We start from the raw sequence: 14716 nt of genomic DNA on the forward strand, positions 1-14716 counted from the left end.
GAAAAATTCAGGAAAATAAAGGAAAAAGAGAGAAAGAGGTGATAAAGTACAGGACTATGAAAGGAATTCCCAGGACATTTTTCTTTCGTAAGTATCTCAAATCCTTTTTTAAATTAACAATACTTACCTTGAAACAGAAGTTTGTTTTAGCACTGGAAATCCATCCATCTGGACATTTTGGAGCAGGGGTGGTTGTGGGTACTGGTGGAGGAGTTGCTCCCTCTGCCCAGTGTTTGCAGACAAATTTTGCTTTCTCTTCACATTTCAGAACATCCCATAATCCACCTGCAACCCCAGTTTTCATAGCAACACACCCTGACTTTCGTCCTGTACATAAAGTAGAGTGAGATAATCACAATCTTTCTGGGTTCTATCATGTTGGAAATTATTTTCATAGATAATACATTTGGATCAAAAAATAAACAACTAATGAGATTTTCTGAGCATTTCTGAAAATATACATTATTTGATTATAAAATTCCATAAAGTATGCATTTAACGGTAGATCAAAGAACAAGGATTTGTAGAGTTCTTATTGTTTGCTCTGCTTTATGCACCAGGAATTCTACAAATACTTAACCTTCACTGATTGATGATACATAATTCATGAAGGATTGAGAAGTATGCCCTAGCAGACCTTATTCAGTTAAAGAAACAAGACAAATGAACATTAAATAATATACACTATGAGAAAAGACACATTGGAGTACCAATAGTACAAACTATAAATGCTATAGTCATTCAATGAATAAATTATAAAAGGACATAAAATGAAGGTTTTCCAAAGAGGGAAAGGAAATTGAAAATAATCTCTTGAAAATGTACTGCTCACTAAAAATCAAAGAGAAAAATATATTTTTTAAACTTTGAAGTAACACTGGACACATCAAATGTATGAAGATAATAAAACAACCCAAAATTCATGCTGCCCAAGTTGTGGAGGAATAGGGATATTCATCCATCCGTTGCTGGTGGAATAATAAACTTGGCAAGACATAACAGAGAGTAATCTGGTAGTATAGTATAAAAGCTGCAAAAATGATTACACCATTTTACTCAATTATTTCAACACATTTTTTGGAAACTATAAACAATCTAACAAGAAAGGAGTAGCTGAATAAGTAATGTTGTTCAGTCATATCCAACTCTTTTTTTTTTATCATATCTAACTCTTGATGGCCCTATTTGGGGTTTTCTTGGCAAAATTACTGTAATACTTTCTTTCCCCAGCTCATTTTACAGATGAGGAAACTGAGGCGAATGGAATTAAGTGATTTGTCCAGGATCACACAGATAATAAGTGTCAAGAACCCAAATTTGAACTTAGATCTTCTTGACTCCAAGACCAGGGCTCTATCCATGATTCCACTTAGCTACCCAGTGAATAAATGATTCCATAATGTAGTGGCATATTATAATGCTACTTACTGACAAGATATGAATTATACAAAGAAACCTGGGAAGATTTCTATGAAATAATGCAGAGTCAAGAAAAAACAAATCAAAAGAACTGAATAAACAATTACAAAATCAAAAGAGGAAAAGAGAATGAAAATCAATGGACAAAGAACCCTTTAACCACTAGGATGATATAAAACCTTGTTGCTCCTTAAAATCTTTCATAACTTGAACTCCTTCTACCTTTCCAGTTTACTTACATGTAATTACATCATATATATCTACAATCCAACCAGTCTACTGATTGTTCTTCACACACCATTCTCCTCTCTTCTCACCTTTAAACTGCTGATTGCCCATACATGGAATGTACTTCCACATTCTATCTACCTTTGAGACCCTCATTTCCTTCAACATGACACTCAAACTCATATTGACACATCAGTGTAGAAAGTTTCATTCAAAAACCACCAGAAAAGTTATGGTGGAATGGATGCTGTATTCACTATCTATATGCCCTAAGGCAAGCCATTTAAGTCCTATGAACCTCAGAAAATTCATCTGTAAAATGAAGGATTCAAAGTAGATGGCTTTGATTATAGCTCTACATCTGCAAGCCAAATCACAGCATAAAGGCATTAATATTCTTTATCTAAGGGTTATTCTTCTCTCCTCTTTCCAACACTGTGCACATTCTCCTCACCCCTAAAAAACACATTGAAAAAACTTCCAAATCTTTATGCGACTTTTAAAATTTTCAAGCTTATAAAATTATCTTTGGAAACCTGATGGAGATTCATTTGTTACAAAATGCAAAAAACGTGGTTTACAAATGTTAAAGTATCTTATAACCTGGCAAATAAAATCCTTTTTAATGCTTAAGCACTGAAAATGGTATAAAAAAGAGATTTTAACAGAATGACAAATATCATTACTAAAAAATAGAATGAGTTGATGCTAAACCATGACATGAATTTAAAGCAATACAAACCAGGCATAAATGAATTCCAGTGGGTGAACTGGACATTCTCATCAATGGTCCACTTAAAAGTCCCTTTGTTTTCTACGTCCGAAAGTCCAATCCAAAAATATTTTTCAGGCCTCAATCCAACAAAACTGGTCAAAAAGGCTTGTTCATATCTAAAAAGGAAGAGCGGGAAACATATACTTCTATTATGAGAATTTCCCATAAATTGTTGCTAATAAACAACCTGGAAAAGATATATCAATTATGTTTTACAATTTGGCTCCTGCCTAACAACAATAAAAACAATAACCAGCATTTATGTTGCATTTAAGCCAATACAATTTATTTAGTTAATCTATATAATTTATATGGCATTTTATGCTCTTTATAATATCATCTTTTATTCTCACAAAAATCTTAGGAAGTAGGTACTATTATTATCCTTATTCTATAGATAAGGAAACTGAGGTAGATAGCAATTGTGTTACTTGCCCAGGGTCATATAGCTGGTAAGTATTTTAGGCAGGATTTGAACTCAAGTATTCCTAATCCCAGATCTAGGCTCTATCCACGGTGTCACCTACTTTCTAGAAAATGTGAATTAATGCATGTGGATTAATTTTATGTAAATAATACATTCTCTAAGGAAATCTATAAATCTCAGAAAGAAAAATATCATGAATTGAAATTCACTAAGTAGTTATTGATTCAATATGTTGACTTCAATATATTTATTTTTATTTATATTTATTTATGTAATTTTATTATTTTTTCTTTTTTCCTATATATTTTAATATATTATTTATTTATGAAGAACACATGATTTATTTAAAGAACATAAAATAATTTAAATATTCCAGAATTTATAAGGTTGCTACTTTTCCATTTAAGCAAAATTTAGTAACTACAGAATGGGCAACTACAAAAAGTTAAAAATCATTTTAAAAGAGCAGCTAGGTAGCACAATGGATAGAGCTCTAGACCTAGAGTCAGGAGGAATTAGGTTCAAATCTGGTTGGATACTTCCTAGAGGTATGACCCTGGGCAAGTCACTTAACTCTGTCTAGCCCTTACTGCCCCTCTGTCTTGGAAATGGTACTAAGACAGAAGGCAAGAGACTTAAAAATAAATAAATAAATAAACAAAAAAATAAAAATAATTATTGACCATCAGCTGCATTTCAATCTGATACAAAGCTACTAAATATTGAGTGTAGCAAAAACTTTGTAAGACAATCTCCAGTAAGTATCAGGGATACAAATCTATGAAAATTTAATGAATTCCAATCTCTTTTGGGGAATTAATGAGGAAGGAGAATGGAGATAATCTTCTTGACCTTTAGTTGGTCTTGAATATACAAAGAGAGAATGTGTTCCCTAGGTCATATGATTGTTTTGAGGGAAGCACTTCTTAAATCTAAAAGCATTATATAGGGGACTATTAAATAGCTCAATGGATTGAAAGCCAGTTCTAGAGACAAGAGGAAGGTCCTGGGTTTAAACCTGTCCTCCTAGCTGTGTGATCCTGGGCAAGTCACTTAACCCCTATTGCCTAGCCCTTACTGCTCTTCTTCCTTGGAACCAAGACACAGAATTGATTCTAAGATGGAAAGTAAGGGTTTTATAAGAAAATAAAAATACTATCCAAATTTGAGTCATCACAATGATCATCCAGTCCAACCACTCCTTGGTTTCTAAATTGACAAAGCTTCCCTCTATATTCCTTTTTCATTATAGTACACCACTGCTGGGAGCAAATTAGTAATGGAGCAAAGTTCCATTTATGAGGAACTACACGAAAATTTTTATTACAAAGAGTAGCAGTGTAGGGCTGTGGACTGAAAGCTCTCTTGCCTCTGACACATATTGGATGTGTGTCCTATGGTAAATCATGGAAGCACTCCTTAACCTCAGCAGATCCCTGAGATTATTAAATGAAGAGCAGGTGCTGGGCTGAGCTGGCAGCAGAAGTGATCTTGTCTTACTATTATTAATCATCATAAATATATACACATGCGTTTTTAGGTTTATAAGGCACTTTATAACTATTTGATCATCATAACCACTCTAGAAACGAGGTACTATCATTATCCGCATTTTGCAAGTTAGTAACCTGAGATACAGAGGTTAAGGGACTTGGCCAGACTCAGGAGGAAAAAGTGCTATCCTATCCACCACTGAAGAAGAGACTCTTGGAATATGATTGCAAATCAGATCATCCCATCTTTCACTTTTATTTCCTTATTGTATAGGTCACATGTGCCTCCTGTCACAGCATGGGGAATATAGAAATATCTATAGAAATCCATTCCATATCATAAGGGTTAAGAGCTTGGTTGCCCTCGCAATCTGAAAAATCCATGTAAAAAAGTTTTGACTCTCCTTTTATACCAGAGAAGTCTGATTTTTTTTTCTTTGATCTTTAATGTGGTGTAGACAATACATTATTGTCAAATTTGGGTTCAATATCTGGTCACAGGCTATATATACATAAATCAGTGTTAAGATAGCTTTACATTTCTAGCCTTTGTGTGTTGTCTGCTAGCTTTCACATTCTTTTTTGCAAACCTTAATTTTTACTTATTTTAACTTTTTAAAAAATTGTGTATATTTATGGTATTAAAAGATAAAGTATGTTGATAAGTAATACATATATTTTATACATACAGGGATGTATTTTATGCATTTCTGAGTTTCTAAACTTTTTCTCTCATCTCCTGGCTTTTGTGTGCTCTGTGTAGCTTCTGCAAATCTCCCCTCAATTCCCATTTAATTTCTTATGCCAACTTATATCTTTGGAGCAATGGGGAAAGTCGTGATGTGGAAAGGATACCTGTATTGCCTGAAAACACTGATAGAATTTATATTCAACTATTTGCCATTTTGGTATTGGGGGGGATGGAGGGAGAGAATCTAAACTGTAAAATACCAGATAATAATTTCCAAAAATTGTTTTTACGTGTAATTGAAAAGATAAGGAATTTTTAGGTGACTTGCTCAAGATCACACAGTTAATGTTTCTGAGGCTGAATCTGCACTTGTGTTTTTCTCTTCAAAGTCGAGCACTCTGTACTGCCTAACTACCAAACAAATCAAAGATATGTTCAAAACCAAACCAAACCAAAGCCAGTTAATTCAGAGTATTGCTTTATTACCAAAAGTGACATTTTAAAATCTTTTGAGGTAAAGATTGGAGATGGATATATGAAGCCAATATGGATCATTTATGAGTTATCATCTAGTTTTTTTCATGGAGAAATACATAGAAATAGAACTTTTTAGAGCCTAATGCTTTCTGCTCCCCATTCCTTCTTTTTCAAATTTAACAAGAAAATAAAAGACCTTTACGTACCTATCTTCAACAGTAGCTAGATAAGCCTTCTGACTTATGCAGGTCTGGTTTGCTACTGGAAATGTTGAAAGGGTCTGCCCAATCATATAGCAGTAAAGTCCATGTCTTTTCCATCCCTATTAATATAATCATATAATGGTATGAAATATTAGCAGTCTCAAATTCATTTAGTGTATTTTTAAAGAGGAAATCTTTAAAAGGCAACATATTTAAATAGAGGAGAAATGTTAATTGTTTAAAGAACATGAACAATTTGGAATAGAATTAAAACTATACATAGACACAGTAGTGTATTAGAGTCAGTTTGAATCAATTGGAAAGAGTTGATTGTTTAATTTTCATTTATATCTTAGCAATTGACACATGCTATAAATCAGGGCTTGATTTACTATTTTGTTTTTATGTAATGGAGAAATATCAATAATGCAAAATAAATTTTAAGGCATATCTTACATAATTTTTTCTAAAGAGCCATAGATCCATATGTATATACATATATTTGATTGGACAAATTGTGGTCTCTGTCTTTACTCCCAGGATTTCACAGAGAGCCCTAACCTTTCCCATCCAGCTCTCTTTCCCATTATTTCTCGGTTCTTGGAACTTCTCAGCTATCACGCCATATCCAGTCTTGCTGCCTGTGGCCTTCCCTACCTTGCCCGTGGCCACATAGCTGGTAGGTATCTGAGGCCAGATTTGAACTCAAGAAGATTAGTCTTCCTGACTTGACTTGGCACTGTTGCCACTGAGCCACCTAACTGCTTATCTACTTATGTAGCAATGTCTAAATAAATTTCTGATACAATGTGATATGTAACCTCTTAAAAAGGAAGAACCACTTTTTCTAAACATGCTAGTTAATTAAATTATAAAAATTGATATGCACCCTAGGACCCTATATAAGCAGGGGCAGGAGAGTACATTAGATGGTCAATGCTTCCCATGGAAACAAAGTCACAATTTTTCAAACCTTTACCTTCTGTCTTAAAATTGATACTAAGCTCCAGCAAAAACAAATTAATCTCATTTCCCTTTTTGACAGATAGACATGGAAAACAACAATCTCCAAAGAATCATCTCCCCCCGCCCCCAGCCTCATTAAACTGTATACTCTTTGAGGGTTGGGATTAGATCATTTTTCCAGGTGTATAACTCTAGTTTCTTGAAAATAGTAGTTGCTTAATTAAGGTGTATTGACTTGAATTGAAATTAAAATATGTAACACAGGGGTAACAAGAATTGCTCTTTTTGTTTTGTTCAGTGAAGATCAAGGGGAATACTCCTAGGGAGAAGAAAGTCCTCAGACAGCAGATGCAGCAGAAGGCTATTAGTATGGTGAAAAAAAAGCTTTTTATTAAGGGTAATTGAGGTTACCAAATAACCACAAAGGTATTTTTTACTATTTGCTCTTCCTCTATCTCCTCACTATCTGACACATAGTTTGAGAGGAAGTGCTTTATTCTGGTTTTAGTTTTCTGTTTCCCAAGAGTGACTTGTATGTCATAGGATCTTAGATCTTGGACCTCATTTGCCATCTTAATAATAGCCAGCATTTAAAGAAATAAACAAACAAACAAACAAATTTAAAGCAAAGTACTTTTACATATGTTACCTCTTTTGATACCCACACTCACCCTGTGAGGCAGGTACAATTAATATTCTTCCCAACTTACAAATGAGATCAAGAGACAATAAGTCTCATCATTGTCAGACAGTTAGAAACTCATGCCCAACACTGTACACTGAATGTTTAGTCCCCCTTTTCAATCTGCATTCCAACTACTCACCTCACCTTCCTTTTAAATACCGAGGGTAGAAATTTTTCACAATACCATCATCCATGATGTCCCCAAGAAATGCTCCTTAATCAAATAAAATTATATTTTTAAAGCACTTAGCACAGTGCCTGACACTCTTAGGTGTTTAATAAATTGGACGCACTACTCTCCTTTTATTTCTCTGACTGTTCTCATCCTCCAACCTGCCCTATTTATTTTTATTAACCCCATTGCTCTTCTGATTCCCTTCCAGACACTTCTTCTGACCCTATAGCAATCAAGGAATGTCCCTGGGACTGACAGCCTTAGCTGAGTGTTACAGACTATACTTTATAACATGGAGCACATGGTTGGGTCTAGAAAATCAATGACTCAAAGAAACCAGCTCATCCTAAGACCCTTGGCACTCACCTTCTGGCATCCTTCTTCTACTTCTATTACCGGTGGTTTGGAGGCTGGTTTCGTCTTGCAAACATAACCAAAACTATTTTCACAGGGGTGATCTGACCAGTACCCATCCTGTGGAAGACAAAGAAAAGACAAGTTCATCAGACTCTGCCATCTTTTTGCAGCTGTGCCTCAGAGAGGGAAAAGCAAGATCTAAGGGCAAGTTCCTAGATAATAAGGAATATTTCATTCTTTGTATCCTTATTTCTAGTACCTTGGACAGTGGTTGGTGCAAAGTATGCAACTGATTTGTTAATTCATCCATCTTCACTCTCATACCCTACTTCTTAGCTCTTTCCCTGCTAATTTTTCCCTACTAGAATATAAACTTAAGAATGTTGTTTACCTAAGGAAGCTCAGTGGCCACAAGGAAAAGAGAGCTGAGCCTGGAATCAAGACCAAAATTCAAATCTGGCCTCACACACTTAATAGTTTTGTGACCCTGGGCAAGTCACTAAACCCTGTTTGTCTCAGTTTCCTCAACTGTAAGACAGGGGTGATAACAGCAAATACCTGGAAAGGCTGTTGTATCAAATAAGGTAATGTTTATAAAACATTTGGCACTTAAGCTTTGCTTTGTCTTGCCTTCTCTGTTGACTGACTTCAAATATACTTAGCAAGGCCACTAGAGGTCATTCTAGGGCCATTCTTCTCATAGTCCCATTCCAGGCATGGAAACTATACAGGTCAAGGAACTAAGATACTAGGCAAAGTTCCCACCCAATACCTGATGCTTTAATACTGTCCCAGGCTGCCCACAAACATCTCAGTACACCTACTTCCCATAACTAAACCCTGACACTCCATTCTTCTCCATGAAAACATCAACTGATTGCCTAATGTAATGGGGAAAAGAAGGAAATAAGCATTTAAATAGTCCTACTATGTGCCAGGCACTGTGTTAAGTGCTTTACAAATGTTGTCTCATTTGTCCCTGACAACCATCTATTATCATCCCCATTTTACAGTTCAGGAAACCAAGATAGACAGAAGTGAAGAGTTTCTATGCCCATATTACATAGTTAGAAAGAGTCTGAAGACAAATTCAAACTCAGATCTTCCTGACTCTGGATCTAGCACTATACCTAGAGGCTATTATTAGCCTAGTGCTGTACATATGCTATCAATACAACTGCAAAGTTATAGTTTCTGTTCATTCATTTTATCATTCATTCGACAAACATTTTTATGTGCCTACTATGTGCCTATTGTGATAAGTGTTAGGAGATATAAAGGCAAAAATGAAATAACTCATGCCCTCATGGTATTTATATTTTATGCAGAAAGACAATTTGTATAAGAAAAAATAAATGCAAAATATATATGAAGGCATTTGAGAGAACACTAGCAAATACATAGGTCAAGCTAGACTTCGAGTAAGAGCTGGTGTGATGAGCTTTAAAGGAAGAAATGATATTAAGAGCCCTAGAAGAAGAGGGAGAGCAGTCTAGGTATAGGGTTCAGTCTGAGCAAAGGTAAGGAAGTAAGAGATAGATAATGCTGTTTATGATGAGAAGCAAGTAGGGAAGTGTGGCTGGACCAAAGATGGTATGAAGGAGAATAACAGTATACAATAGGTCTGGGGTGTAAACAGTCTAGAACTTGGCAAGGAGCCTGCCTAAAGACAGAGACAGAGATGAAGAGGGAGGATGGGGAGAGATGAAAACAGTCAGAGCCAGAAAGCATGGGTTATCTTCTCCAAGAGAATATAAGGTCCTTGAGGACAGGGACTGACTTTCTCTCTGCTTTTATTTCAATGTCCTGCTATAGGCACAGAGCCTGGCACATAACAAGTACTTATTTAAGAAATTCTTCTTGGTGTGATAGGTTGTATGACCTCAGAAAAATCACTTTACTTAAGCCTCGATTTCTTTATCAATAAAATAAGAAAATCATGCCTGGAGTACCTGTCTCTTAAAATTGATGCAAGATTCAAATCATAAACTTTATGTAAAATGCTTTATAAATCTTAAAGTTAAAGTGCTATATTAGGGTTAGCTATTACCGTTAGTGTTATAAACACTAGCAAACAATTAGGTAGCTAAATTTCAATAAGACAAAACAGGGCTCTTACACAGAATGCACCAGAAGTCTTTCATAAAAGCTATCTTAAAACCAGATCGAGACTTTCTGGGGACACTAAATATGTAGCAAGTACATCATGATCCTGTGAGGAAGGTAGCAAGAAGGAAGTCTTATTCATCCCATTGTTCAGAAGAGAAAACTGAGGTTCAGTGAGCTGGCATGATTCATTACAAATTAGACAACAAAGTGTAAGAGCCTCAAAACCACATCACAGGCATATCAATTTAGAGCTAGAGGGGATCTGAGAAGTACGCTAGTCCAACCCCTTCACTTTACAGAAATTAAGCTCCTTGTCCAAGGTAATATGAAGTAGAATTAGGAAGTGAACCACAGATGTGCTGGAGCCAACTCTTATGGGCTCCCAGAGGCAATTGTTTAATTTTTAGTGTCAGTATTATATTTCAAAATTCAGCAAAAAATTCAAATCAGGGCTTGATTTTTTTTTATTGATTTTCTAGACTTAAGAAGAGGGCAGTTAGGTGATACACTAGATAGAGCAATGGGTCTGGAGTAAGATATGAGTTCAAATCTGGCCTTAAACATTTACCAGCTGTGACCCTGGGCAAATCACTTAGCCCCTTTTACTGCAGTTTCCTCATTTGTAAAATGAGCTGGATAAAAAAAAAATGGCACACCTCTCTAGTATCTTTGACATGAAAACCCCAAAAGGGGTTAGGAAGAGTCAGACATGGCTGAAACAACTGAACAATAGTGATGGAGAAAGAATTAATACAAACTAATATTAAAATGTGTTATTGGTAGTTTTTTTCTAGAAAGCTGGTTATTAAACATTTACCATCACACCATTGTCATGACTCCAGGTCTTCTAATACTGAATCCAAGACTCTGTACTATGCCATGTCCTCATGTTCAGGTTCACTTTGTTAATTTGTAGCAGAGGAGGACCTAGAACTCTTGCTGAGGTGAATGTGTCTAACCTATAAATATGAGCACCTTAAAATAAAAATTCATTTCTTTATTATATACTATTAGATTTTTTAAAAGGTGATAATGATATTATTATTTTTTAATTTGGAAATTTTTATTTAATTAATTTAGAATATTTCTTGATGGTTACATGATTCATGTTCTTTCCCTCCCATCCTCCCACCCCTCTCCTGTAGCCAATGAGTTGTTCCACTGGGTTTTACATGTGTCCTTGATCAAGACTTATTTCCATACTACTGATGTTTGCACTAGAGTGATTGTTTAGAGTCTACATCCCCAATCATGATATGATTATTTTGATTCAGCCAGGTACTCCTTAACATATGTATGCCATAGGGTTAGCTAGGTGGCTCAGTGGATTAAGAGTCAGATCTGGAGATGGAAGGTACTAGTTTCAAATCCAGCCTCAGACACTTTCTAGCTGTGTGACCCTGAGCAAATCACTTAACCCCCATTGCCTACCATTACCACCCTTCTGCCTTAGAACCAATACATAGTATAGATTCTAAGATGGTGGTAAGACTTTAAAAAAATATGTCTGCCATAATTTGTTAAGGAGCAGACTCTAAGGAAGTGGCTTACTCTCAGGGAATTGATCACGCTGTGATAGAATTTCAAAGATGCTGTGACTATGACCTGGATCGACTAGATGGAATGTGAGCTATATTCTCCTTCTGTGCAGAGTCCTCCCATGCAGGATCCAGTCAGAGAAGGCCGGCATGATTGGCCATTTCTGCTTAGTTTTTGTTGTAAGTCCTTCATTTCTGTTAATGTCCTTTTACAACCTGTGGGACATTCTTCTTTAGCTAGGGGAGGTGGACCAGACAGAATAAACTTTTACTTAATATTCAATCTGGATAAATTGGACCTATGCCCACCCAACCTAAAAAAAAAACATTCATAAGGGGCTGAGCAGAAAAAGAGAGAATGTTTTACAAGTCTTGGTCTGAAGCAAATTTTGGCTATTGCTAGATGATGATTCATGATCATTCTCTTACTTTTCCCGTCATCACGACACAATCTTCCTGCCTGTTGTTTGCATGGCTCGGCTCCCCAGGCATCCATTTGGTGAAGGTTACAGGGGTCCCATCACTCCATTCAAAATACATTTGAATCTTGAGATCATTTAACCCAATCCACAGTGTATCCGTGTCCTCTAAATAGAGAGAAAAAATACACAGATACAGTTTTATACAAGCTTAAGGAAGAAGGGAAGGAATTGCTTCTTAGAAGGTAAAAACAGCATTAGGCAACTTCTGTTTTATCAACATCAGATCTACTCTTTTTATGGGCCCAATTGAAGTCGTAAAGGATCATCAACTTGAGTGTTAGAATTAATCTACTATAGACACTATAGGGAGACCTCAAATTTCCTCTAAATTCCATGTTATCAGCCTTTCTACACTGAATTACAAAGGTGTGACTTACTAGTCAGGTTTAGTCAAGCAATAACAAATCTTATTTTATGTAAGATAGTAATAACTAAACAAATGTATTCTGGGTAAATAAATCGAATTAATTCCTCCCTTCATCTTATATAATTATTTTGGTATAAATAATTGATGGAAACTTTTCTATTCATAAAAAGCTGTGCTGATTTCCTAACCTCCAGACATAGATCCCTATAAACTCTGTGTGTCTGACTATTCTCTGATTACATTGGGAGGCTATAGGCTTGTTTGACTCCTCCTGCATTGCTTTATCTTAAAACATGTTGTCCAGAACTGAATATAATACAGTGATCCCTCACCTATCATGTGAGTTACATTCCAGAGACCCCTACAATAAGGTGAAAATCTGCAAAGTAGTGGCGTTATATTTATTTTATTATTTATATATATTTGAAGGCTTTATTCAGTCACTTGAACCAATTTAAATTTGCTAGATTCTGTCAAAAGATAGGCTCACATTAGAATGCCCATGAGTTGGTTTAATTTCATCATTTTCATTTTGACAATAAAATTACTTTCCAGAAGACTGAAAAGATACTGTTGTGAAGAGAGTGGAAAAATTGGTTAGATTCTGAAAATGTTAAAAGACTTCTCTATTTCAGGATTTCCCTCATTGGTTTTGGCCCTTCCGCTAAGTGACACTGAACTTCATTTTTAGAGAAGTCTATTGTTGGTTTGAGGCCAACAGCAGCAGGTGTTTCCAGGGTTCTGAATTATGAATGACAGAATTTCATTTGCAAGAGGGGTACACAGTTATTTCCTTAGCTCATCTGGAAAAGATTGTAAACTATCAGACTCAAACCCAACTAAGAACTTTGAGTGCCACTGGAAGCTAGGTTGTGCAGTAGACAGAATCCTTGATTCAGATTCAGCAAAACCTGAGTTCAAGCCCTTCATCATTTACTTCCTAGCTAGGGGATACTGAGCAAATTTACTTCTCTCATCTTCAGCTTCCTCATCAGTTAAATGGGATTAATGATAGCCTCTATCTCACAAAGTTGAAGTGAGATGCAAATGAAATAATACACAGTGATTTCAATATCTTTAAGTGTTATGTAAGGGCTAGCCATCATTATGCCTGATCTAGGGACTTAGTCCCTCAGTAGTAATTGGAGAATGGAATATTTTGTTATAAATTCTTCTCACAATGTGTCCTTTTTCTCGATCACTGAGACTTACTTTTTCCAGATTTTATCAAAAGTAGATAACAAATATCTAATATAGAGTAATTAAAGCAGCACTCTCATTAATAACTCTCTATTTTTCTTCTATAATTATACACTCTAAATATATTTTGGAGGTTAATGTAGAAATGAGTATATTACCAGTCTAAAAAATTCTGTTTGAAATTTAAAAGACATATTTGTTTTTATCTGTTACAGCTATTTTCCTCAGATTTCTCTTAAAAACCCTAGGTTGTAACTTCAAGTAAATGCTCAATAAAAAATGTGGAGCATTTTCTAGAGAAGACTAGCTAATTATTAAGTTGAATTTTAAAATAACTAAAAATGGCACCCCATATTTCTCATTCTCCCTCCTCTAATTGCTCTTTCCTTCTATCTCATTTTTAATTCCCATTGGTTTTTCTAATCTTCTAACTTCTTTCATAGTTAGGTATTTGGAAGAGACTGACCTCTACTATGATCATGATCCATTTCCTCAAGTTCTGTTTGGTCAAAACAGATGAAGTAAACTCAGAGTCTTCATGAAGTCTTCATTCAGAAGACTCATGGCTTGAGGGCTACAGCTCTTCAGCACTTACTTGAGTTCCTGGCCTCATTTATATTCATAATCATAGGTCACTAGAGTTGGAAAGAATCTGAGACCATTTAGTCCAATTCAAACCCTAAAAGGAACTCCCACTTCAATATGGTAACCAATCTTTGCTTGACCATCTCCAACGAGGATAAACCCATAACCTTCTGAGAGAGCCCATTTCACTTAATACTAGATGTATTTATTTTTGGCAGTTCTTCATGAAATCAAATCTAAATTTACCTTTCATCAAGTTCTACCCACTGTTCCAAGTTTTGCTCTTTGGCACCATACAAAACAAGTCTATTCCCCATTACACATGACAGCCTTTCAAATATTTAAAGGAACTTATTGTGTCTCTTACTCAATCTTCTCTTCTTCAGGCTAAGCATTTCAAGTTCCTTCAAATGGTCCTTACATGATAGAGGCAAGGTCCTTCCCTAGACTGGTTAGTCTCTTAAAGACTCACTTTTCAATGTCCTTCCTAAAAAGTAAACTGAATATAAAACTCAAGAAGTGTCCTGACCAGAGAAGAA

The 14716-nt window shown here is 35.4% G+C and overlaps 1 protein-coding gene across 1 annotated transcript in view; it reads right to left on the reverse strand.

Moving 5' to 3' along the window:
• MRC1 (mannose receptor C-type 1) overlaps positions 1-14716 on the reverse strand; it is a 126701-nt gene that overhangs the window by 43001 nt on the left and 68984 nt on the right. The window contains exons 8-12 of the mRNA XM_007504912.2: positions 11973-12130; positions 7906-8013; positions 5717-5832; positions 2390-2538; positions 128-327 (exon numbers count right to left, since the gene is read on the reverse strand). Coding sequence (XP_007504974.2) covers positions 128-327; positions 2390-2538; positions 5717-5832; positions 7906-8013; positions 11973-12130 — 731 coding nt within the window. The remainder of the gene's footprint in view (positions 1-127; positions 328-2389; positions 2539-5716; positions 5833-7905; positions 8014-11972; positions 12131-14716) is intronic.

The sequence above is a fragment of the Monodelphis domestica genome, chromosome 5, assembly GCF_027887165.1.
Source record: "Monodelphis domestica isolate mMonDom1 chromosome 5, mMonDom1.pri, whole genome shotgun sequence".
Taxonomy (NCBI): Eukaryota; Metazoa; Chordata; class Mammalia; order Didelphimorphia; family Didelphidae; genus Monodelphis; species Monodelphis domestica.